General features: G+C 57.2%; 2 protein-coding genes across 3 annotated transcripts; one reads left to right on the plus strand and one right to left on the minus strand.

Annotated features, from left to right (window-relative positions):
- Window positions 1–217: 217 nt before the first annotated feature.
- On the plus strand, window positions 218–17127 carry SREBF2 (sterol regulatory element binding transcription factor 2). Of its 2 annotated transcripts, none has more exons than XM_027453912.3 (19): window positions 218–425; window positions 1046–1432; window positions 1964–2145; window positions 2813–2953; window positions 4621–4842; window positions 6161–6275; window positions 6478–6659; window positions 7503–7695; window positions 8324–8505; window positions 9067–9340; window positions 10209–10378; window positions 10543–10711; window positions 10989–11109; window positions 12762–12871; window positions 13310–13442; window positions 14135–14303; window positions 15061–15246; window positions 15324–15435; window positions 15528–17127. In XM_027453912.3, exons 1-19 carry the CDS (start codon window positions 341–343, stop codon window positions 15746–15748), a joined length of 3354 nt encoding a protein of 1117 aa, XP_027309713.2. In that variant the 5' UTR covers window positions 218–340; the 3' UTR covers window positions 15749–17127. The 2 variants fall into 2 exon arrangements, with proteins under 2 accessions (XP_027309713.2, XP_027309718.2); XM_027453917.3 differs by having other exon boundaries at window positions 6526–6659.
- SHISA8 (shisa family member 8) lies at window positions 16979–23142 on the minus strand. Its single transcript, XM_027453930.3, has 4 exons — window positions 22066–23142; window positions 17995–18119; window positions 17726–17854; window positions 16979–17591 (listed from the first exon to the last, which is right to left on the minus strand). The coding sequence occupies exons 1-4, from the start codon at window positions 22611–22613 to the stop codon at window positions 17323–17325; spliced, it is 1071 nt and encodes a 356-aa protein (XP_027309731.3). The 5' UTR covers window positions 22614–23142; the 3' UTR covers window positions 16979–17322.
- Between the last annotated feature and the right edge of the window lie 1069 nt (window positions 23143–24211).

The following is a 24211-nucleotide window of genomic DNA, read 5'->3' on the forward strand; positions in this document are numbered from 1 at the left end:
AACGAAGACGAGCCCGTGCCTGGGGAACGTGTACATGGGGAGGAAGGGGGGGGGGCAGGAGCCGGGGGCGCGCCTTTACCGCGCGTGGCCACGCCCCCTCCTCATGAATATTCAGATGAGGGGGGCGTGGCCCCGCATGCTAATGGCAGCTGCTGATCGGTGACGCGGCCTCACGCCACGCGGCGCCGCGCGCGCCCATTGGGCGGCAGCGGCCTGGTCTCACGGACAACGCGTGGGGGCGGCCGGGGGCGCGCCAAGATGGCGGCCGGGCGGCGGCGCGAGCCGGGAGCCTCCGCCTGACGGGACCGGGACCCGGGGGGGGTGCAACGGCAACGGGGCCATGGAGGGCGGCGGGGAGCTGGGCACCGACGGCATGGACACGCTGACCGAGCTGGGCGACGAGTTGACGCTGGGAGATATCGACGGTGGGTGCGCTGCCGGGGGGCACCGGGGGGCATGGGGGCACCGGGGGGAGCCCTTAAAGCCGGGTCCAACGGGGAAGGGGGGGGGAGCCCCGGCTGTGGGGCTGGGAGCCGCTCCGAGCCCCCCCCGGGAGCTGCTGGGGGAGGTGGGGTGGGGGGGGCTGCTGGGCGGCTGCCCCAGCACAGCGGTGAGCAGGCGGCGTGCTCAGAAATAAAATAAAAATAAAAATAAGAAACAGGTTTTTTTCTGCTCAGACACACGCACGCATTTCTCTGCTGAAGTTCTGTAACGCGTTATTTCCTTGGGGTGCTTCCCCTCTTTTCCCTTAAACGTGAAAGTGAAGCCAGGTTGAGGTGAGCACTTCCAGTCTGTTGGAGGTGGGTTTGTGTTCTGGATCTGCCTGGATCCTGAAGCCCTGCAGGACGCTGTCAGAGCGCTCTGCCTCTTGTTCCCAGTCTCTGGCCACCTCTTGGCTCCTGCCCGGAGGTGTGAGGCTGGCCTCGTGCTACCTCTGGGGCTTCGGGAGCACCCGTGGCTGCCTCGTGTGTGTGTGTGCACTCCTGTGAGTCCTGCCCCGCTGATTCACGCCATAAAAACGCACCGAACGTTTCCCTCCTTGCAGAGATGCTGCAGTTTGTCAGCAACCAGGCGGGGGACTTCCCGGACCTGTTTTCGGATCCCTTGTGCGGCACCTTCCAGGGCGGCAGCAGCAGCACCACCACCAGCAGTAGCAGCAGCAGCAGCAGCAGTGGGACCCTGGACCCCCCGCGCCCCTATGGCCAGGCGCCCCTGCAGCCCTTCCCACCGCCTGCCGCCTCCCCACAGCTGCAGAGCGTCCCGGTGAAGGCCCCCCCGCAGCGCCCGGCACCGCTGCTCCAGCCCCGGCCCCAGCTGCAGCCGCAGCTCCAGCAGCAGACGGTGATGATCGCCCCCACCTTCAGCTCCGCGCCCCAGACCAGGATCATCCAGCAGCCTGTCATATACCAGAACACAGCCACCAGTTTCCAAGGTAGGGCTTGGGGTGGGGCAGTGCTCGCAGCACATGCACAGTTCTGGTCCCACAGGTGTCCTTGGCCGTGGTGAGCCTGTGGGGTGTTTCTTCTGTGTATGTGGCTTTGACTGAGCGAGCATGAGCAGCTTTCATAAAGGAGATCGTAAATTGTCCTCTGCCACCTCTTGGTGTCCTCTGTTGTGGCATCTCCTATGGCTGGGTTGGACCCCCCAAGACCCAGGCAGGGAGGCACTGGTTAGGCGTGCTGTGTAACGTAACAGAGGTGATGGGCCCTGAGCTGCCAGACCTGCAGGGCTTTGGCTTCATTTTCGCTCAGCTGATGCTCTGTGCGTCCTGGCAAGCTGCTGTTTGAGGTGCAGGGTCCTCTCGCAGGAGCTGGGTTCTGAGCAGCCTGTGGGAAGTGTTAGGTGGGCTCTGCCTGGGGAGAAACTTTGTGAAGAGGAGGAGTGAATCGGGGAGCATTTACACTCTCCAAAATAAGGACCTGGGCGTTTGCGGGCTGTTCCTGACCTCTCCCCTGCTTTGCAGTCCTCCAGCCTCAGGTGCAGAGCCTGGTGACGTCCTCGCAGGTGCAGCCGGTGGCCATCCAGCAGCAGGTGCAGGCGGTGCAGGCGCAGCGTGTGCTGACGCAGGCTGCCGGTGGCACCATCCAGACGCTGGCGCCAGCCACGGTGCAGACGGTGGCTGCGCCGCAGGTCCAGCAGGTCCCAGTAAGTGCAGGGGCTGTGGGGTGCTCCTGTGGGTATGGCCGGGGGGGCCCTGGGGGGAGAAACCTCATTTAAATGAGTTTCCTTTGAGTTTTCCCTGCTTCTTTTTGTCCTGCTCCTTCTTTTTCAAGTCCACTGCCACTTACTGAGAGACTGACAATAAGGTGATGCTTTATTTTGGTTCTTCCACCATGGTTTATTTCACTTTTTTGTTGCTACACTGTCATATGATCTTGTTTTAAAACCCACGTGTGAGGGCAACAGCCTTGTGTTTCTATGTCAGATAAAAGTGGTTTTGGCACTCACCATGGAAAAGTTACTCTGGTTTAACCGTATTAAGTCATCTGTAATGTTCTTTACATGTGAGCACCAACAAGGTACTCGAAAAAGGAAGCACAAGTTGTGTTATGGCAAAATAACTGTTGGTTTTGATCTGCTTGACATCCTGTGCAGACCCTCTCATTGTGAGGGCTTGCACCAGGTTCTGGCATGTCCAAAAACCATCCCAGTGATACAAGGTGCGAGGTGGAAGAAATTTGTAGTGGTCCTGCTGGTGGTTCACTCACCGAGATGTGGCATTATGCTTGTGCCATCGCCTGCCTCTGGCTACCAAGATCAGCAGAGGAGCGTGTGCCTACTCGTCCCTTCATCCGTGGCTGTTTCCACGCAGGTTCTGGTCCAGCCCCAGATCATAAAGACGGACTCCCTCGTCTTGACCACCCTGAAGGCGGATGGCAATCCCGTTATGGCTGCGGTGCAGAATCCGGCGCTCACAGCGCTCACCACTCCTATTCAGACCACAGCTCTGCAGGTACCACCCTGAACATTTTTTTTTCTTCTTCCCCTTTCTGGCGTTATTTCCCCTGGTAGGAGAAGGAGGGTTGGAGTTTAGTGTTCATCGGTGATGCGGATGGGAGGGTTTCCAAGTGCTGCTCTGGTTGTGTCCAAAGTGAGTAATACCCTGCTTCTGCCAAGGCTAAATACACAGATTGTACATTTTTGGCAGCCTCCCATGGCCAGTAAGCGAAGACCAAGGGCACATTTCTGTTTACCTTTTTCTGGTATTACAAGGAGAAGAGTATGACCTAAGAATTCCATGCGGTTTTTAACCTCTGTGGAAGACACTGAAAGGTAGCTGACTTGGAATAGCTGTGGACCTTCTTTTCTCCCTCAGTAGCAACTAATAGCAGTGTGTCGAACATAAAAACTAATTAAACTACTCCTCAAAGGGCGTTTGCAGCGAGGATTCAGTATCATTATTTGAGATGGCTCCTGTGCTTCAGGGTCATAACTTGTTACTCACTCGGAGAGGCTTGTGCCCCCAAAGATGCTTTTATCATGGTCCTCTGCGTTCTGCACAGATCCTTCTGTTCAAATATTTACTGCTGGAGACAAATAATCTTGCAAGTCTGGACTGAAGTTCTGACTTCCGCATAACATAGTAGGCGTGCTGTGTACTTGTTAGCAGCCAGCCTAAAATTGTCGATTTGCTCGCTTTTAGGCGGCACTTTCACACGGAGGTGAGGTTCATGTGAGTGTGTCTGTCAGACACACAATCCACAAAATGTTCTGAACACATTGAAATTTCCTGGAGATTATCCAAAGAGAGGTGGAAGGCTTTAAGCTGAAACTTGACAAATAAGTGAAATGAAACAAAATTAATTTCTACTATCCCAGTTGGAAGACCATTTCAGAGTCAAAATTGTTCCTACATTTCTTTGCGGCTAGTTTATTCTCATTTCCATCAGTCTGACTTTTAGTGTAAATAACTCTTCCTTTCCCTAACAGCTTCTCCGATCCTGGTTGTACTTTAGTGGCCAGTTGTACCCTTCCCAATCTTGTTTTACTTGTTTAAGTCGTCTAAATTCTTTTCTTTACACTGATGATCCTAGAAGCACCTCTGTGCAACCGTTCTGGTGGGATTCATCTTTTACTGTGGAGCACATACTGCTTTGGTTTGTCTACACTTAGGTGACCAAGTCTGGACTTTTCACACCAGCATGTAACACTTGTTGCCTTGATTCCTCATCTTAAGGCATTTTTGTAACTTAAAGTCATCAGGGATCTACTTTTTTCCTCATATAATCTAACTCAAATTAACTGCATCACTCAAGCCAGAGTTTGTCTTTCTGCAGTCAGAACCTTTCTGACATCATTGGTTCAGAGGTAGTGTTGCTTGTTGATGGTCTAACAACTTCCTTTGTCCATGGAAGGGGTGGATTTAGAGAGGTGGGGCAGAAGGATTTGAGGAGCAAGAAAGGACCTTGGTCCATTTCTGTTTAGTTAGTGGATGAAAAGAGTATGATATTGGTGAAAGTGTTGGGGTGATGGTGTCCTTGGGGAGACACTGGCCTGCCCCTTTGTTTTTGAGCTCTTTGAACTTTGCTGAATTCTTTGTATTCATTTTGCTCTTACCATAGTAAATCTCATGTGTATCAGCTGATTGCTATTGACACTTCCTATGCCCTGTCCCTGTAGACCCTTGTTGGGAGCAATGGGACCATTCTGACCACGATGCCAGTGATGATGGGGCAAGAAAAGGTGCCTATCAAACAAGTTCCCGGGGGTGTCAAGCAACCAGAACCACCTAAAGAAGGCGAGAGGAGAACAACTCACAACATCATCGAGAAGCGTTATCGGTCATCTATAAACGATAAGATCATTGAGCTGAAGGACCTCATTATGGGGACAGATGCCAAGGTAAAGATGTGGAACCTGGTGTCATGAATACTTGTGTCCTCGGGTGCTTGTTGCTCTACCAAATGGAGCAGTTGGGTACGTACTGCTGTTAGTGGTGTGCATGCATGTGTTGGGATAAGACTTGTGGAATACTTGTGCAATGGAAAGCTTGATAATTGCATTCAGGAAAGGTCACCTGTAAAATGTTGTTATCAATCCTGTTTCTTGGAAATCAGAACAAACATATAAGGTATAGCTTGCATTAGGCCTAGCTTAAATAGGTGCTCTACAAAGAATGTCAAAGTGAATGTCTTGATAACTCTGCCAAACCAGAACTTGCATCATCTACGTTTCCTTTTCCTTGTAACTGCACTAGGGAAGTAGGGATGAGGATTTTTTGCTTCTGCTGCAGTTATGGTTTTTCAAAAAAATAAAAGGAAGGTTAAATGCTGCTATAAAATCTAAACCAGTGTCTTGCACAGAGCTTTCCAACTGGATTCCAGTAGATACTGAGTTGGAAAAGCTCCTGTTCACTCAAATGCTAGAAACTTTCTTGCACCACCTGTGGCCTGTGTTCAGGGCTGTGCTGTTGGCTTTTCCCATATTGGCAGGAAGAATGGTGATGTTCTTGATACCCATGTGTTTACATGGCCTCTGCACAAGCACATGCATTAGTGAAGTCACCTTCTGTTGCTGGGTCGAAGCTTTAGGTTTGAAAATATTGGTTATGTAAAGTGGCTTCAATTCAAAATGTGTTAGGGCCGTTTCCAAGGTAGACTTGTCAGCCTCTTCTCGAAGCATGTATTTTTGTGGGGATGGACAAAGGACTGAGGCAGAGAGAGAAATGGTTGTCTCAGTTAAACCATGTTATCTCAGTTGGCCATGGTTAACAGGTGGCAGCTTGCTCCATTTCAGAAGAGAGCCACTTCTTCACTTCAAAACTATGGTATTTCTAAGGACTGTTCCTGTTTGAAGTTGAGACATGAACTCCTGTAATTTGAACATTTATCTGTTTCCACTGTACTGTCTTTAAAAAACAAATCAACAACACCACCTTAAATCTGAAGTTGAGATCTCTCTTCTCATAGAGAGAACTTAAGTAAAAACTTAGAGAGATCCCAGGTACAGTGACTCAAGTCCTGTTGTCCAGTCCTTGTGTGCCTTTCAAAGTAGGATACCTTGCCATTATTTTATTTTATTTATTTTGCTGCTGCCAAGAGGTTCTCAACACTTTTGTTTGCATTCATGATATGAAGGGTTGTGGTACCCTTATGAGCACGAGTGGGCCTTTTGGAGCTCAGAGGATAAACTGTGTTCTGCTTGTCTGAATTCCTTGCAGATGCACAAGTCTGGTGTCCTGCGCAAAGCCATCGATTACATTAAATACCTGCAGCAGGCCAACCATAAACTGAGACAGGAGAACATGGTTCTGAAGCTGGCTAACCAGAAAAACAGTAAGTTGTGGAGGCTGCACAGGAGGGAGGCGGTCAGCAGGGATGTAGGCTGCCTCTTGCAGTTTCTTGTCGTTGGCAAAGGTAGATGGGTGCGGACTGTGGTGAGGGTGGCAGTATTCCTGCAGGGGCAGAGCCAATCTGAGCGAGACTGGCAGCATGCAGGATGGAGAAACATGTGCATAATGCGCTCTGATTCTTGCAGAGCTGTTGAAGGGCATTGACCTAAGCAGTCTGGTTGATAATGATGCAGACCTGAAGATAGACGACTTCAACCAGAACGTTCTGCTGATGTCTCCTCCGGCCTCTGACTCGGGATCCCAGGCTGGCTTCTCTCCCTATTCCATCGATTCGGAGCCGGGAAGCCCACTCCTTGACGATGCAAAGGTACTTGTGGCTGGATTCATCAAATTCAAGGCGTCTGCTTCGGGGATATGTAGGGGCCAGAGTTTGAATTCTCCTAACTCAAGAGTGGAGCCAGTAGATATCTGCCAAGCAGAGCTGTAGGTGTCAGAGAAACATTGGAAGGATGAGGAAGGTGCATGGGTGTGTTTTGTTTTTATTTTTTTGAATGATTGAGACTATTGCCTGAGCTGTATTGTCTGAACCATACTGTAGCTGCTAGAAGAACTTAGCTTGGACTTTAGCTCCTGTAGCTTCTCTGTGGACTCGTGGTGAATGAGTCCCAAACTCATGACCCAAAACGACCCATGGCTCTCAAGAGATGCCCAATGATTACAGCAGGAGAACTTGGAGAAGAGAATGACAGCTCAGCTCTGGGTAATGGGACTGTGAATAACCACAGTTGCAGGGATCTATTAGCTACCTTCAGCTGATGGGCTCATTTTGTGGGTATCACAGAACTTGGTCCTGAGGGAGACCCTCAGAAGAGAAAAATTAGTCCTGGCCTAAAGCAGGGATCCGGTTAATGGTAACTGGAATGATTGGGAGCAGAAGGAAGGTGAAGGCACTCTGGTACTTCAGCCTTACCTTACTAAGCTAGGGCAAGCTCCACCAGAGTTCTTACTGGTCTTGGTCTTAAACAAATTTTAAAACTTGTTCTCTTTCCTTCTTAAGCATTTTTTTGTTTTAAATAGTATTAGAATTTAATATACTTAAGAGTATTTATAATATTCTTATAACATTTATATATTTATTTATATTTATAATATTTATAAATATTTAATAATATTTTTCTTCTTTTTTCTTGCTACAACAAATTCTCTGAAGGTTAAAGACGAGCCTGACTCTCCTCCTGTGGCTCTTGGTATGGTGGACCGCTCTCGAATCCTCCTCTGTGCCCTCACATTCCTGTGCCTCTCCTTCAATCCTCTAACATCCCTTCTGGATGCCCGAGGAAGCCCAGAGTCTGACAGCCTCGTGCGCCACGGCTCTGGCAGGAGCGTGCTGACCATTGAGTCAGGTAACGAGTTAGGGTGCTACGAGTTGGGATCTCTCTGAGGGATCTTCACCTTTAGTTTGTTTTTAAGGCAGCTGACTGATTTTTGTAACTTATTGAGTATTGCCTGAAGAATTACTTCAGGAACGTGCTGTTGTAAGGTGTTGAAGCTGGCTTGTTTCTTGTCCTTATTCCATGCCATTTGCAGTTGAGAGGACAGCAGCTTAGGTGAGTGTGGGAGGTTCTGCAGGCATCTTGTCACTTCCCCAGCTGGTCAGCGTGCTTCAGTGTTGCTTTGTAAACTTAATTAAGTCTGGAAAACAACACTGAGATATTGAATACCCATGGGTGGATCTGATAGCTTGCTTAGAATGTCTTGCGTTAAGGTAATTTTAGAAGTGCTGACTCAGTTTTTGTAAAACAGTCTTGTAAAAATAACAGTTGTGATTTGGTTAGGAGTGCTGGGGCTTGGAGTTGCTGAGGAGGTGTCGATGCAGGTGTTTTCTGATTGAATTACCGCTTGTAGTATCAAGTTTTGCAAACAGAGCAATACATCCTTGTTGGTCTGGGTGAGCCCACGCTCATCCTGTTGCAAGCAGCCTTTCAGTGTGCGGATCAACTTCTCACTCTCCTTTTGGGATGCCCGTTGCAGATGCCGGCGGGTGGTTTGGCTGGATGATGCCCACACTGATCCTGTGGCTCGTGAACGGAGTGATTGTCCTGAGCGTGTTCGTGAAGCTCCTCGTGCACGGAGAGCCAGTGACCCGCTTGCACTCGAGGTCGTCGGTCACCTTCTGGAGGCACCGCAAGCAGGCAGACCTGGATTTGGCACGGGTAGAGCTGGCTCATTTCACATCAAACGTGTCCTGTAGGAGGGGGCGCGGGCAAACGTGACCTAACGAGGCAGTGCCTGACACTCGCAAGAATTTTGGTATTTCTGGGTGGTAGCAGGTCTGATTTTCTGAGAAGTCAGTGGAGCTTGTTTGTCTTGAGCAGGTTGCTCTTCTCCCTCGGCCTGAATTAGTGCGGCACAGGCATTGGGGTTGTTAGAGCTCCTGGGTTCTGTCCTTGTGCCTTGCTCCTGCATCTTCTGGCAGCCTTTGGAAGCAGGGTTTTGGTTCCTGCCCCGATTCTGGCAACCAGTCAGTGCTGGAGAGAGTCTTTTCTGTAGCACAGGCGTGTTTTGATGGTAGCTCAGCGGAAGCTACCAGCTGGGCCAGATCTGAAGCTGGTGTAAGCTGCCCTCGTGTTTACTGAAATTACGGTGACTCCCTCATCTGAAGACATTGCCCTAGCTTGCACATCGGTTTGCCTTGCTCCCAATGCTGAGGAGGTCCTGAGGTGTGGCTGTGGTTGTGCTTTTTGTGGCTTCACCTTTGGCTGTGATGTTCGCAGGGGGATTTCGCTGCAGCGGCGTCCAACCTGCAGACCTGCCTGTCGGTCCTGGGCCGAGCACTGCCGGCTTCCCGCCTGGACCTGGCGTGCAGCCTGTCGTGGAACGTGATCCGCTACAGCCTGCAGAAGCTGGCGCTGGTGCGGTGGCTGCTGAAGAGGACCTCTCACCAGTGGCGGGCCAGGGAGGCCACGGCGGGCTCTGAGGACGAGGCCAAGACCAGCGCCCGGGATGCAGCTCTAGCCTATCACAAGCTCCACCAGCTCCACATAACAGGTAGGGGCTGAGGCAACAGAAACACTGGCCTCGTTGAACTAAATGAGAAAGCTCAGGGCTGTTCCTGCAAAGAAAGGGCTCTGCAGGAATGGCTGAAGCAACAGCAGTGTCCTGCTACGTCCTCACCAGCCTGCAGAGGTGGCTTAGGGTCCGTCCCAAGCAGCAGTTGATTGAATCCAGTCGTTTTCTGCCGCTTGGTTCAGTCCTGTCACTTGGGAATGTGATGTGAAAGCAGGGGCTAGGGTTAATTGTTTGGAAAAAAGTCAAATTTCTGAAGCTGTGTGAAGCGCAGATGGCCAGTTGGTGTTGATGCGCTTCGAAAACCTGGGCATGTGCACATGTACTGAGGAAGTGCTTGAATGTTCCTTGTGAACAGTTGTTTTTGCTGCTTCCTTGGCAAACTAATTTGTAATTTTAATAGGCTACAAGCCCATCAGAAATCCAGGTTAAACTTCCTACTCTTGCTGTGTGAACTGTAGTTATGCCACCATGGACAACAATAAAATGCTCTTGTATTTAAGAGTGTCTGTGTAGATATCTGTAGAGGTGTGGACTGCAAAGGAGTTTGGTTCTGTCATGGTGATAAATATAGTGAGATAAAACTTATGGACGTTTTCTGGGGGGAGTAGTTTTTGCTATGGAGGGCATCTTGCAGAAGCACAGCTGTAAATGTCACCCTTAATATCTGTGGAGGGAAGATTTGGTTATAGCTCCTCTGTTGTGGGAAAGCAGACTAGGTGTGGGGCTTGGGGTATCAGCTGGTTCTTATTTGTCTGCCTGGGACAGTGCCCCTACAAACTGCATTGTTATCAAGTAGCTGGTGCTAGCGTGCCTTGGGTTAACCATTCTCCTGTCTCTTCTGGTGCAGGTAAACTTCCCTCCAGCTCCGCTTACTCTGGCTTGCACATGGCCCTGTGCGCCGTGAATCTGGCCGAGTGTGCGGAAGAAAAGATCCCCCCCAGCACCATGGCCGAAATCCACCTGACGGCCGCTGTTGGCTTGAAGACCCGCTGCGGGGGCAAGCTGGGCTTCCTGGCGGTGAGTGAGGGAGTCCTCTGCACCTCCAGGCAGAGCTCTGGGAAGGGCTGCGAGCAGGCACAGCGCCTCTGTTAGCGCTGCTGTTCTGCAGCCTGCAGCCCTGGTCCCTGGTGGTGTGCCTTTCCCTGGGTGCTGTTCTCAGCCCTCGTCTCTCCTTTCCCTAGAGCTACTTCCTGAGCCAGGCTCAGAGCCTTTGCAGCTCGGAGCGCAGCGCCATCCCCGACTCGCTGCGCTGGCTGTGCCACCCCCTGGGACAGAAGTTTTTTGTGGAGCGGAGCTGGACGGTAAAGTCTGCTGCCAAGGAGAGCCTGTACTGCACCCAGAGGAACCCTGGTGAGAGCCGCTCGTGCTCTGGCTGTGTGACCTCCCTGTGCTGTGTTTGTCCTGATAATTAGTAAATCTGATGGCTCATAGTTAGTAAAACCTGTTGTTAAAAAGGCCTTCAAAACTCAGTCTTCGTAAGTCTTTGCAGTAATTCCCTCAGGAATTTCCCTCTACCGCTCTTCCTCTTGCTCCTAAAATGGGATTCTTCGTTACAGCTGCCCTTGTCTCTATCAGGAGGCGTGGCTGCCACTGCAGATAAGAAAAAGTTTGTTTTCTTTCTCTGTAGCGGATCCCATTGCACAAGTTCATCAGGCGTTCTGTGAGAACCTGCTGGAGAGAGCTGTGGATTCACTTGTGAAACCTCAGACTAGGAAAGAGGTGGTGGGACAAGAGGAGGAGGAACAGTGGTAAGTTCCTGTGCTGGGGACTGCTTGGGGCAGCTGTAGACTCTGAAAACTGAGCGGATAATCGTGAACTGAGTGCTCTGTGGCCAGCGGAGTGGTTAGTCTTTAACCAGGGCTTGACACGGCGAGCTGAACCTGACCACCACAGCTTATCAGCAGGGTGAGCTCTGCCTCTTCGTATGAAAACCCCTGCACTCACAGGTGCAGTTCTGACTCGTTACCAGCTGTAACGGGGATTTCTGCTGCTGTCCTGATCGATTCTTGAACTGGGTGGCACTTTCTCTGCCGAGAGCACAATGTTCAGAAACGCTAAAATTAGCATGGCCCTATCGCTTCGGTTGACCAGAGCATGTGTCCAAGGCTGTAGGAGCATAAAGGCTTGGCATGTTAGAGAGTGACCCAGCTGGCTCCCCGCGTTACGCATGAGAAGTATTTTCGTAACTGAACAAAGTGCTGTGTTTACCAGCAGTGAAAAATCAGACTAACCTCCGGCAGGAGTGGGAGAGCAGATGCTGGCTGAAATTGTCGGTGGCTTCTGCCAAGTGATCTCGCCCGATGAAAAATGAAAATTTGTGGGGATCGGAGCAGCTTTTTGTGCTGCGCCATGTCTCCCAAAAGAGCCGGGGTAAATGCCTTAGGTGGGAAGGTGACTTATTTTCTCTGGATGTGTAAGAGAGAACTGTGTACATTTAGCTTTATTTTCAATCTTGCATCTGTTTTCTAGCGTAGTTGCAGACAGGGAGCAGCAGTTCAGTCTAATTGCTTGCACAGTACAATTGCTTGTGGTCACATGCTGCTGGTGGTGAGAAAAGGTAGGAGGACTCGTATGATTGACGTGGGTTGTCAGTGTGCTTGTGGAAGTCCCGTCCTGTCCCTGGGAGGACTGTCTGTACCTAACACAGCCAGCCGTTTTTCTCCCTCTAGGGGCAGGAGCTCAGGATCCTCCTCTGTAGCATGTCCAAGGAAATCAGATCATTGCCACATACTCCAGTTTCTCTGACCAGCACTGTGAATGCATTGTCACTTGCATTCAGATACATTTGCATATATGCAAATAGTCACTAGCAGGAGCGTCGTTCGGCCTCTTCTGGAGGCAGTGATTGAAAGGGAGCCCGTAATCAACTCCTAACATATGTCATGTCCGTCAGCAGATACAAGGCACTGGAGGGGATGCTGGCAGCTTCTGTTCAGTGCTTGTGGAACGTGGGGTGCTGACTAAGTGCTAACGTGGATCATCTTTCACTTGAAAAGTCTATTACGGCCTTTAATCCTCTTGGTGCACTCAGACTAGTCCCTCCCTTGATAGTGGTGCCCCCTTTTTCAAGGACTTAGGGACGGGGGAGCAGGCTGTGCCCTGACTAGGGAGGGTAAGTCCAGAGTGGCAGCAGCTCTGGAGCAGCGGTGAGATGCCTGCAGGCACACCAGGATGATCTGCTGGTGGTGCTCCTTGAACTGGTCTGTGCACTTCCACTCTGGGAGGTCTCTTCATGTCCAACAGCGTTGTGTTACCTGTAGAGCTTGAAATTTCTGCCTCCACCTGCTGGCTTGTTGGGCCAGGCTTATTTAAAAGCTCATCGACTGCTCAGAAACAGCTTCAGGCTTTGGTGTGTCCTTCCTGATGTGACAGCGAAGCTCTGCCTTGCTTCTTGTTCCAGTGAGTTCTCCAGCGCGATGGAGTACCTGAAGTTGCTCAACTCTTTCCTGGACTCGATGGGAAGTGGAGCACCGCCCTTTGCCAGCAACTCTGTGCTCAAGTCAGCCCTGGGTAAGTCTGCCCAAATGGAAGCTCTGCCAGCTGCAGGAACTACTGCTAATACCCATCCCCTCCACCCCACCACCTCCCAAGCTCCAGGCGTGGCAGAAACGCAGTCTGGGGTGGAGTGGGGTTTTTGGGGGGATGCTTAATGAATGCAGGAAATGATGGTTGGGGGTGATGAGTGCATATCCTTGTCGGGAGGGAAATTGGGGTTTTTCTAGACAAGCAGACAGGGTAAGTTCTTGCTGACCAGCTGCAGTCTCAGCATCCCAGCCTCTTCCCCCAGTCAGATGCGGGGTGTTTGCTTGCTGCCTGGTGGCTCTGTGCTCCCCCAGCACAGCAGCTGCATCCCTGTGGGATGGGCTTGGTCTGCAGGCTCCCCCTGTCCCTGTGGTGGGGGCACAGGGTGCCACCCCGTTCCTCCAACCCGTGACTCTGCTCTCGTAGGCCCGGACGTGGTGTGCAGGTGGTGGTCGGCAGCAGTTGCCATGTCCATCGGCTGGCTCAGAGGGGACGACGCAGCTGTGAGGTCACATTTCACAGAAGTGGAGCGTGTGCCGAAATCCCTGGAGATGTCCGAGTGCGTAGGCTTCGTACCACTCCTAAACTCCCCCTCCTTCTTTCGTAGCACATAGCCCAGCACTGGAGCTGTGCACTAGGAACAACTGGGAGGGAGCAGAATCACTTAGGGGCATCTTGGTTTTGCTCTAATTACACCTCACTGCCACCACCAGAATGCAGAGAGGTGTCCCAGCCCTCTGATCTCCAAAGAGAGCAAAACCACAACTTGGTTTCTCACAAAAGGGTGGTGAGGCCCTGGCACAAGCTGCCTAGAGCAGCTCTGGATGCCCCATCCCTGGAGGTGCTCAAGGCCAGGCTGGGTGGGGCTTTGGGCAGCCTGGGCTGGTGGGAGGTGTCTCTGCCCATGGCAGGGGGTGGGAGCTGGGTCATCTTTAAGGTCCCTCCCAACACAAAGCATTCTGTGATTCTGTGAAAATCAAAGCTTGCACACTGATGGAAAAGACAGTTCCACCTTCTTGATTCACATCACACGAAAGCTGCTTAGACAGTTCCCTTCCCTTTCTCTGTGTAGCTCAAGTAGGTGAGGAACAACTTCCATCTTTTGTCTCCCTCCCTAAGAAGCTGTGATCTCTGCTCCTGGAGGGGGGAGGCTGGCAGCTGATGCTGGCTGCTGTGTGAGCTCAGCCCTTGGGGCTGCCCCATGGCACCCTGACACGGCACCGCTCGGAAGCAGCGCCCTTTCTCTTCCAGGAACGCCCTGGTGAAAGCCACCTTCCACCTGTGCAAAGCCATGCAGGCCTCGCTGTCGGGGAAGGTGGACGGGCAGCAGAGCTCGCTGGGTCACTGCGAGAGGGCCAGCAGCCACCTGTGGAACAGCCTGAACATGAGCAGCGGTGCCTCCAGCACCACCCTCAGCAACGTAAGGGCCGTGAGCTGCGGGGCCGCGTGCGCTGTCGTGGCTGTGAGGCTGGGCCATCGCCTCCCTGTGTGCGTCTGCGTTCTCTGCTCATCCCGCATCTGATAGGAACGAGGGGGATGCTTTCTCCTTTTCTGTCCCAAGGGCATTTAATATTTTCCCTCCCTGCTGCATGGAGGAGCACTGCAGCACTACCCTGCCAATCCCCATCACCCCTTCTGTTTGTTTCTTCTTTGGCCACTTTGAAATTGGCCCATGGAGAACCTCCATCTCCATCCTCCGAGGGGAAGATGCTGACACCTGTGCGACAAGGACCTCATTATGTCAAACCCGCTCTGTTTCAAGAGCGCTTGAACCCTCTCTCCCGCAGAAGTGGGACTGTGCTGTGCTATTCCTGAGCGCGCGTGTTGCTTGTTTCTTTTTCTCCCCAGGGTTACCTAAAGCTGGAGCCTTCCTGTGCGGCATACGGGGGACGGTTCTGGTCCCTTCTGTCGCTGCTGGGTGGCAGCTGTAGTGCATTGTAGTTGCATTGCATGTGACGCCAGTAACTGTGCAATGTTTCTGCAGTGCAGTACAGAGGCACTCTCCACCTCCCCGGCACAGGTAGAGTCTCCCAAGGGCACCTAAACTAGCGAGCGATTCTAGGGGGCAGCAACAGCTGGGGAAAAAGGGATCCGGGTGGGAAGGAGGCGCCGCTGTGGGGTGTGCAGGCAGCGGCTGGGCTGCCCTAAGCTGTGTGTCTGCCCCGTGGCTCTCGCAGGTGATCCAGCTGCTGGCCTGCGACCTGCTGCTGTCCCTCCGCACCAGCCTGTGGCAGAAGCAGGCGAGCAGCAGCCAGGCTCTGGGCGAGACCTACCACGCCTCGGCCTCCGAGCTCACCGGCTTCCAGCGGGACCTCGGCAGCCTGCGCAAGCTGGCCCACGGCTTCAGGCCCGCCTACCGCAAGGTGAGGCTCCGTCCCTCGCCCCTTCTTCACCCCGGGGGTTCATCATCAGCCTCTCACCGCCTTCCTTTTTCCTTTAGGTCTTCCTCCACGAGGCCACGGTGCGGCTGATGGCGGGGGCCAGCCCCACGCGCACCCACCAGCTGCTGGAGCACAGCCTGCGGCGCCGCACGCCCCAGAGCAGCAAGCAAGGTCAGCCCTGGGGCTGGGAGCTTTTACCTCGGCTCACTCGCTCGCGTCCTGGCAGCAGCTCTGATAGCTTTTTGTCCCCTCTTTGCGTTTAGGTGAGCTGGACGCGCTGCCGGGGCAGAGGGAGCGAGCCACGGCCATCCTGCTGGCCTGCCGCCACCTCCCGCTCTCCTTCCTCTCGTCGCCCGGCCAGCGCGCCGTCCTGCTGGCCGAGGCCGCGCGCACCCTGGAGAAGGTGGGGGACAAACGCTCCTGCAACGACTGCCAGCAGATGATCGTCAAGCTCAGCGGGGGCACGGCCATCGCCGCCTCCTAACGCCTCGCCAGCCCCCAGCCCGGACTTCTCGGAGTCGAGAAAGGAATTGGGGGATAAAGAGGGGAACAAAAGAAAGGGGAGGGGGGTTAAAAAACAAAAAAAAGCAGTGCTAGGTTAGGGTTGTGCCAGTGGGATCACGCCGGGGTGGGAGCCAGGAGGGGATTTTTGTTGTTTTATTTTTTTAATCTTGCCCCAGGTGCAGCTTTATTCGCACTTGTGCTTGCCTGGGGTGCTGCAGCGGGGCTGGGGCGGGCGGCAGCTTGGTGGCGGGGCCGGGGCTGGGGCTGTGCCCCCCTCCTCATGCTGTGTGCGTGGGGACCTGGTGCCCAGCTGAGCCCCCTGGCCCCAGCCCCGCTGGTGTGCTCCACCTGGGGCCAGCACTGCCTGTCGGGTTTCTGTACTGTTTTTATACCGCTATTTTTTTTTTTAGGAGTGTTTGTGACTTTACCAAGTGTAGGGAACGATGCAGGCCTCCCCTTTTTGGCAGGGGCTGGGTCTGCGGCCAGCTGTGACAAGCAGTGCGCTGCTTGGGGTCCCCTGGGGGGCCTGGAGCTGGGTGGGGGCCGATGAAATGAGCTCTGCTCACCCCCCCCCGAGGTGTCCGTGTGCCTTTTTGTTGCGGATTGAACTTTTAGAAACAGTTTATTTTATTCCCTTCCCTATCCTATGTGGCCCCCAAGCCCCTGCAGGCCTGGAAGACGGGGCTGGGTGGCTGAAGCCCCTTCCCACCTGCAAGTAGGAAATCTGCCCTCGGGAGGCATGCAGCCCCCTTTTTCCCTGTGCACGTCCCTGCTGGAGGATCATTTTTCCCCAAGGCGTGCTGCCCTGTGCCCCCCGAGTGCGGGGAGGACACGGCGCTGCCCTCCCTCCCCATCCCCCTGGGGCACCTCGCTTTGTCCCTCTCCGTGCTCCTGCTGGGGGCGGATTGTGCCCTCCTCCTCCTCTTCTCGGTCTTCCTCGTCCTATTATTTTTATTAAACCACAGCAGCTCTTCACCCCAGTGCCCCCCTTATTTCCCCGTGCCCCGGGTCTGCCTGCAGGTGGGGTGGTTTTGTACTGCAGTAACCGGCACAGAGAAGCTGAGGAGAAGAGACATCCTCGGCCTTCCTCTTGTCCCTTACCCGTGAGCGGGGCCAGCACTTTCCCCCCCTGCTCCGGGGGCCTTTTTGCCCTTTTTTTCTACTCTTTCCAACCTCTCTGCCCGTCTGTCCCTACGGTTTTTTATATGTGTGTACATACTGTAACTGGGGGGGGCGGGAGGCTGCCGAGGAAGCCTGCTCCCCCCTGGAGCCCAGCAGGGTGAGAGGTGTGGGGGGGGCTCCCAGCTCCGGGCCCCCTGCGCATCCATCTACCCAATAAAGCCGAGTGTCACCATGTCACCCTGTGTGCCCGCTCTGTCCCCCCAGCCACGCGGGAGCCGTACACCTCAACGTGTTTATTACCAAGGGGGAGGCCGGGGCCGTGGGGAAGGGGTGCCCATGGTCCCGCTGTCTGGAGTCCATTGCCTGTCCTCGTGGTGGGCTGAGACCGGTCCCAACTCCTCGGCCACGGTGTCACCTCCTCGCTGGCTGGCATCAGACGGTGACCTCGGTCTTGCTGTTGGTGGCCAGGTGCCGCGAGCTCTGCCCGTACAGCGGGGTGGCGGGGCCTGGCCGGCGGGGGCCGCGGTGAGGGCCCCCCTCCCAGCCCCCCGACGGCTTGGGGGGGCCCTTGGTCTTGGTGGCCCCCAGCGGGGGGCAGCCCTCGGGTAGCCCCGGCCCCTCGGCGTGCGGGAAGGGCAGGGTGCTGGGGGGGGGCACCTCCGGCCCCCCAAAATGCCTGTAGAAGTCCTCAGGGATGCTCTCTGTGGGGACAGAGACACCGGTGACACCCCCTCCGGTGGCACTGGGGGCACCGACAGGGGGATGCAATGGGTCTGGGGGGGCTCCTGGGTGCTGCCCCCTTCCCCCCATGCCCCCACACCCTGTCCCCGCTCACCTCCAGCCGTCAGCGTGGCGTAGGTGCTGTAGCTGGGAGCCGTCGGGGGCAGGCGCTTGCCGTGGCTGTGGGGCCGCCCCAGGGGGGGGACGCTGGCAGAGGCCACCGCGTTGTTCAGGGGCAGCTTGTCTGGGGGCAGAGCCGTGGTGGGGGGCTCAGGGGTGCTCGGAGCCCCTCATGCTCCCCCCACACCACCCTTTCCCTGGGCACCCACCTGCCCAGCACCGGGGGGATGTTTGGGGAAGGGGCTGGGGGTGGCAGGGCCTTACCTGCGCTGCTGCGGGGGGACCCCCGGGCAAGCCCCTCGCCCAGCTGCACCTGCACGCTGCCCATGAGCCCGTCGATGTGCTCGGAGGGGCCGTGGCCCGGCTGCTTCAGCAGGTCGGTGAGCGTCCTGGAAGGGGCAGAGGGACGTCAGGCCGTGCCCCGCTGCCTGCATCCCCCCTCCCGTCCCGCTGTCCCCCCGCCTGCCCCACGCCATGTGCAGCGGGGCCATTTCGAAGCGGGGCAGACCCCGAGGAGGGGATGGGCGAGGGGTGCTCGTGCTGCTGTGGGGAGGAGGCTGCACAGGTGGCTCTGGCGCACGCGCTGCCGCTCGCGACGCCCTCCCGGTACGCGGCAGCATGAAACATTAAACGCCATTACACAAGGCACAGCGCTGCCCCGTTCAGCATCACACACATCGCTGTGCGGGTGGGCAGCCCCGAGAGGCTGTGGGGTCGCCCTGCTTGGAGAGCTCCAAAAGCCACCAGGACGTGGCCCTGGGCAGCCGGCTCCGGGCCCTGCTGGGGCAGGAGGCCTCCAGCCACGCCTGCCCACCTCAGCCGTGACCTGAGCCAGCGCCAGTGCTGCTCTTTGCACAGAGACCTCCCTACCCCATAACTCTTCTCTTCCTAAAGCCCCAAATGCAATCTCCCCGCTCTCCACATGCCCTCACAGCACAAGCAATGCTTTAACAGCCAACCCACCACGGCCCCACAGATCCCCCAGAGCCCTGCCCCAGCCCTGCTCCCTGCCCACGGGGCCATCCCGCAGCAGCTCGGGGAGCCCAGGGCTCGTGCTGGGCAGGGTGTGGGGCCGGCAGCTCCCGTGGGGCCGGGGGCAGAGGCTGTCAGGGTGGGAGCTGCCACACCATCAGCCGCTGCCTCCCCAGGGCCCCGCTCCCCCACATGTCCCCACGGGCCGCCGCTCGCCGGGCTCGTTTCACCGGGAGGTCCGATGCGATTTGACCTATTTCTTTTTTTTTTTTTTTTTTTTTTCCTCGGGTCTGTTTACCAAGCTCGAGCAGTCCTTTAGCTGCGACTTTTCCTCTCCAGAGAAATCCATCAGTGCTCTTTTCCACACGCCTGCCCCCGGCCGCAGTCACCCGGACAGCAACGGCGAGAGCGGCTCTGTCCCTGTCCCTGTCCCCGAGCCCGGTGGCCCGGGGGGAGGGCATGTGCCAAGGCGCTGCTGGCTCACTGGGTGTGTTTTTTGGGGGTGAAAACGCTAATTTGGGGGCTTGGGGAGGGCTCAGGAAGGTCAGGTTGCATTAAATCAGCTTATCCAAAGGTCTGCGGCTGTGAGATGGCTCCGGGGTGGGGAGCAAGGTGGGGAACGTGGGGCACATCAGCGGAGCAGCTTTAAACCTGCACTGCAGCAACATGGTAAAGGGCAGTGCCCCCAAACCAGCCTGGTTTGAGCCCAGGAGCGAGCACTGAGGAGAGTCCTGGAGCCGTGGGGAAGACGAGAAGGCAGCGGCAGCTCCCCGGCAGCACCCAGCACACAGCTCAGTGCCCCTGGGCAACGCGGGAAGCCACCAGAGCCAGAAAACGAGGTGACAGCGTGTCCCCAGCCCTCAGCATGGGCAGGTCACACGTGGGTGTGGATGGGGACGGGGACGGGGTCGCTTCGCTCCCGTCCCCCGCAGCGCCGGGGCGGCAGGTGGCAGCTCGCCGGCTGCCTGCAAACACCTTTTCTGGGTCTTCGCCGTGCCTGCATCACCCACAGAGCAGCACCCATCGGGGTCAGGTGCAGAACAAGGATGGGTTTCGGGACCCCAGAAAGCGTGGGGAGACCCAGCTGCTTCCTCTCCTTTCCCCGCAGGGTCCCCAGGGCTCTCGCCCATAGGTGTAGGGCTTTTTGGGGGGGATACGAACAGATCCCCCTGCCCTGAAGGGACCTCACTCACATCCTTGGAGATCGGGGGCCTGAAGAAAAACACGGGCAGGTGTTCCTGACTCAGACAGGGCCTGGGCACGCTGCGCGAGCATGGGGACGGGTGCCAAGCCAGAGCCAAGCAGGAAGGAGCAGGCCTGGTGGGAGCCGCCATACGGACCCGCGGGGGGCACGGGGACGGGGGGACGAGGTGGCCACAGCATTTGGGGTGCCTGAACCTCCTGCTGGACCAGCCATGAAGGCAGGAGGCGACGCGGTGCTCAAGGCAGACCGTGCCGAGCCGGAGCCATCCTGGGGCACCGGGAAGTGCTCTCTGGGAGCAGAAAACCACGGGCGGGATGGCAGGCTGGATGGGAACGGAAACCAGAGCGGCCGTGCAACGGGGAGCTGGCCCGAGGCCACGCTGCAGCTCCCGAGGAGCAAATGAGAAGCTCCAACCTGCGGCACCGGGCAGGACGCGAGGCCGCACTGCCCATGCGCTGGGGCTGAGGCACGGCACCGGGCACGGGCTGGAGGAGACAGTGCCACCACCGCACTGCCCTGCCCTGGGACACCCCGCTGGGGATCTCCAGCACGGCAGGCTCCTGGTTTCGCCCCAAAAAGGCACCCGAGGGCAGCTTGCCTTCTCCTGCTCCATATGGGTGTGTCCCAAAAATCAGTGGCTTCGGGGAAAAAGGGAGGTGCTGGGCAGGGAGCTGCGCGTTTGGAAGCGTGCTCGTGGGGAGCGGGGTGAATCGCTGCCCTGCTCCTCGGGAAGGGTCGGCCGTGCAGGAGAGGAAGAGGAGGGGAACGTGGAGATGTGCGGCCTTGGAAGCATGGTGCCGAGGCCACCAGCAGAAAACAAATCCCCTCGGTGGCCGGTGGGGTGAGAGGGGCCGCAGACAGAGCTGGGGTCAGGTGTGGGCACCCCGGGGCTGCCCCTGCCCAAGCACAGCACCCCCTTCCCGGGCAGGGGAGGAGCAGGGAGGCTGGCGGGGCCGTATCGATCCTGTCAGGGTGCCAGCGCTGCCTCGGATGATGCGGGAGGGGGACATGGGCACACAGAGACGCCGGGCTGGGCTCCCCGCCAAGTGCAGGGGAGGCACAGCATACAGCCCCCCAAAAAAACTGCCTTGCTGGGTTCAGGAAGGCACTGGGGCCCCCATTCCCATTCTGTCCCATGCCCAGCCTCCTCCAAAAGTGGGGTGCAAATATTGTGCTCAGCAGGGCCTTGGGACGGGGCGCAGGGGTGCAGGAGGGGATGCGGCACCCAGCGGCCACCCCAGCCCCATGCGGGCACCCCATGGGAAGGTCCCCGCGAGGGAGGATGCAGCCAGAGCACCTCCCACATCGTCCTGGTAGAATTATTTCCTTGGGCTCTGTCTGCCTGCTCTTATTATTATTAATTTTAAGCTGAAATCCCTGAAGAAAATGGCACAAAAAACGGGTCCATTGCCAGGCTCGATGTCCTTGCTAGGAAGACCTTGCCGATCGGCAACGGCTGAGGCTCGAAGCCCAGGGCAGCCCCTGGCCCTCGCCCTGCTCCTGCAGCCCTCCTTCTGCCACCACGTCCGTGTGTCCGTGTGTCCGTGTGCTGTGGGGAGGATGAGGAGGGACAGCTCTGAGTCAGAGCCGCAGGGGCAGGGCTGTGCCTGGGAGGCTGGAGCTGCCGCCAGCCGCTGAGAAGTGTTAAACTCATTTAATGTGATCGTTCGGGGGAAAAGAAGTGAAAGGGGGAAAAAAAAATAAAAGAAAAGGAGGGAGAGAAACGGCTCGCTAAGAGAAGGAGCTGTGGGAATGTAACACCGAGGGGGAAGCAAGGCAGAGGAGCCGCAGCCACTGTCCCTGTCCCTGTCCCTGTCCCTGTCCCTCTCCACCAAGCCAGCCACGCTGCCCCACACCAAGATTTGGGGCAGAAACGGGACCAGAAGTGTTTGCCTGGAGCCACAGCTCTCAGGGGAGCCCGAAAGGAGACAAAAAGCGAGGGGCTGGAGCTGGGGGCGAGGGGCAGCTGCCCGGCATCCCAGCGGTGTCCCCTGGGTGTGCGCCCCGGGTCCCCCCATGGAGGTGACATCCCAGCCTGGGGCACGGTGCCACACACACACACACACACCCCGAGGTGGTGCAGGGAAGCACAGCAATGAGGGGAGATTTTTTTTTTGGGGGGAGGACAGCCAGCGAGCGGGGGGGCCGTGCCCCTTTACCTGGAGACGGTCATCTCGGTGGGGGGGCCCTGCGCCTTCTCCAGGCCCAGCTTGGTGAAGATGCCCACCAGCACCATGAGGGCCACCACGCCGCAGATGATGTAGACGATCATGTTGGTCCTGTCCCGCGCCGGGTCCACGGGGGGCTCGTCCACCCGGGCGGGGGGCTGCCCGGTGTTCACCCAGTTGGGGGTGTCGTAGTTGGAGCAGCCGCTCTGGTCCAGCCGCCCGGGCTTGAACTGGCAGCAGAAGCGGTACCCGCAGGTCCCGCAGCAGTACTGGTAGATGCCCGCGTTGCAGTTGAAGGGGGGGTCCCACTGCCCCATCACGTCGTAGTAGCCCCTGCAGCGGTCCCCCCCCGGGCTGGGCTCGGTGGGCGCGGGGGCCGTGTCCTCCAGGGCCGGTGCCTGGCTCCCGTTGCTGCTTTTTTCCCCGGGCCCCCCCGGGCTGGGCTCTGCGCCCCACGCCCGGCCGGGCTCCAGCAGCACCAGGCAGCAGATGCCCACCACGTAGCTCCTCTGCAGCCGCCCGCGGCTCCGGGGGGCCATCTCCCACCCCCTGCCCGAGCCCTTTGCCCTGGCTGTGTGTCCGTCTGGCCCCTCCCCGGGGGGTTACAGCCGCTCGCCCGCCCCGCGAGGGCCCCCCCGGAGCAGCCCCATGGCTGCGGAGATGCCCCCGAGGAGGAGACGGGAGGGGGGGGGGGCAAAAAGAGAGGGGGAAAAAAAATAAAGAGAGAAAAAAGGGGGGGAAAAACAAAGTGAGAGGGGACGGAGCCCCGCCTCTCGCCCCCCAAAAAATGAAAATAGTAAAAAAAAAAAAAAAAGGGGGTTCAGGGCAGGAGCCGAGGCTGGCGGCGGGGCAGAGCCCCCGGGTGCCCCCGGCCGGGGCGGGGATGCGCAGCGGGGCGGCCGGGAGGGCTGGGGGCTCCGGGCCACCCCATCCCCGCCTCTGCCCCTTGCTGCCGGCACCGAGCTCCGGCAAGGAGAGAGGGGAGGGCGAAGAAAAGCCAAAAAAAAAAATAAAAATAAAATAAAAAAACCGGGAAAGCAGCAAAAAGCCGCGGCACCGGGGAAGGAGGGGAGGAGGAGGAGGAGGAAAAAGGGGAGGGGGGGGAGGAGGGAAGGGGGCGGCGGGGCGGGCAGGGCTCGGGGCTGGGTGGATGCTCGCCGAGGAAACCGGAGAAGCTCCTTCAGCAGTCCTCTGCCGCCCGCCACGGGCCCTGGCCCGCCGCCACCGGGCGCCAGGCACCGAGCGCCCGCCCCGTCGGGCGGGGACCGCGCCCGGAGCCCCCGCGCCCCTCCCGCACCGGGCACTGCCGGCTTGGGGGGGGGGGGGGCATCCGTCCCCCAAAATTGTACAGCCCCCCCGGGGGGAGCTGGGGGGGTCGTGGGTGTCGGGCTGGGTCCGGGAAAGGGGGCGTCGGGGGGAAGGGGAGAGCCCCGCAGCTTGGGGGGCCCGGGGGGAGAGGTGTGGGGAAGGGGGAGAGGGGGTCACCAGGTCTGGAGAGCGTCAGGGAGAGCTGAGACCCCCCCGGGGTTAAGTGTGGCCAGGGCGAGGGGCAGGCACAGGGCCCCTCATCCCCTCCTGGGGCTCCCCGCGCCCCCAGCATCGCCCTGGTCTCCTCGGGCAAGCCACCCTCCTGGCCCAGAGCCGGGAGGAGATTTGGAAACATCGCTGGAAAGATGCAGCCGGAGCCGGGGCCGCCTCTGATGGGCCCCGAGTGCCGCAGTCTGCTGAGCGAGACCCATTTTGCAAGGTAGCTGTGAGCCCCCAGAGCCTCCCGAAGAGATCCAAAGGCAGCCAGGCGGCACAAAGCCCTGCATCGCCAAACCCACCGGCCCTCGGGGGGCTCCGCTTGGAGGCACCAGCCCTGGGAAGTTGCAGGCCTGGGGGCTGTTAGTGCTCACGGCCGTGCCAGCGCCTGCAAGAGAAGTTTGCTGGTGCCCAGGTGATGGCAGGAATCGTTTCTGGGAGATTGCTCGCAAGCAGAGCACCCCCCGGGGCCGGCAGGCTTATCAGGCTGGTAGCAGGCTGAGCGAGAAACTGGCCAAAATCAGGGATTTTGTAGGGAAATTGTTGCCTGGGATGACCTGGGAGAACGGGAATACTTCTTTTTTGTGGGGGAGGAACGCTCACAGATCCCACT

The sequence above is a fragment of the Anas platyrhynchos genome, chromosome 1 (assembly GCF_047663525.1).
Source record: "Anas platyrhynchos isolate ZD024472 breed Pekin duck chromosome 1, IASCAAS_PekinDuck_T2T, whole genome shotgun sequence".
In the NCBI taxonomy this organism is placed as follows: Eukaryota; Metazoa; Chordata; class Aves; order Anseriformes; family Anatidae; genus Anas; species Anas platyrhynchos.

Excerpts from the sequence above, each read along its gene's own strand:
- SHISA8 (XM_027453930.3), bottom strand. The coding sequence starts at position 22,613 with ATGGCCCCCCGGAGCCGCGGGCGGCTGCAGAGGAGCTACGTGGTGGGC. Across the intron at positions 18,120-22,065 it reads ACCGAGATGACCGTCTCCAG|GACGCTCACCGACCTGCTGA; the intron begins GTAAAGGGGCAC and ends TGCCCCTTCCAG. Across the intron at positions 17,592-17,725 it reads CGCCACGCTGACGGCTGGAG|AGAGCATCCCTGAGGACTTC; the intron begins GTGAGCGGGGAC and ends CTGTCCCCACAG.
- SREBF2 (XM_027453912.3), top strand. The coding sequence starts at position 341 with ATGGAGGGCGGCGGGGAGCTGGGCACCGACGGCATGGACACGCTGACC. Across the intron at positions 2,146-2,812 it reads CGCAGGTCCAGCAGGTCCCA|GTTCTGGTCCAGCCCCAGAT; the intron begins GTAAGTGCAGGG and ends GTTTCCACGCAG. Across the intron at positions 15,436-15,527 it reads GCCCCAGAGCAGCAAGCAAG|GTGAGCTGGACGCGCTGCCG; the intron begins GTCAGCCCTGGG and ends CTTTGCGTTTAG.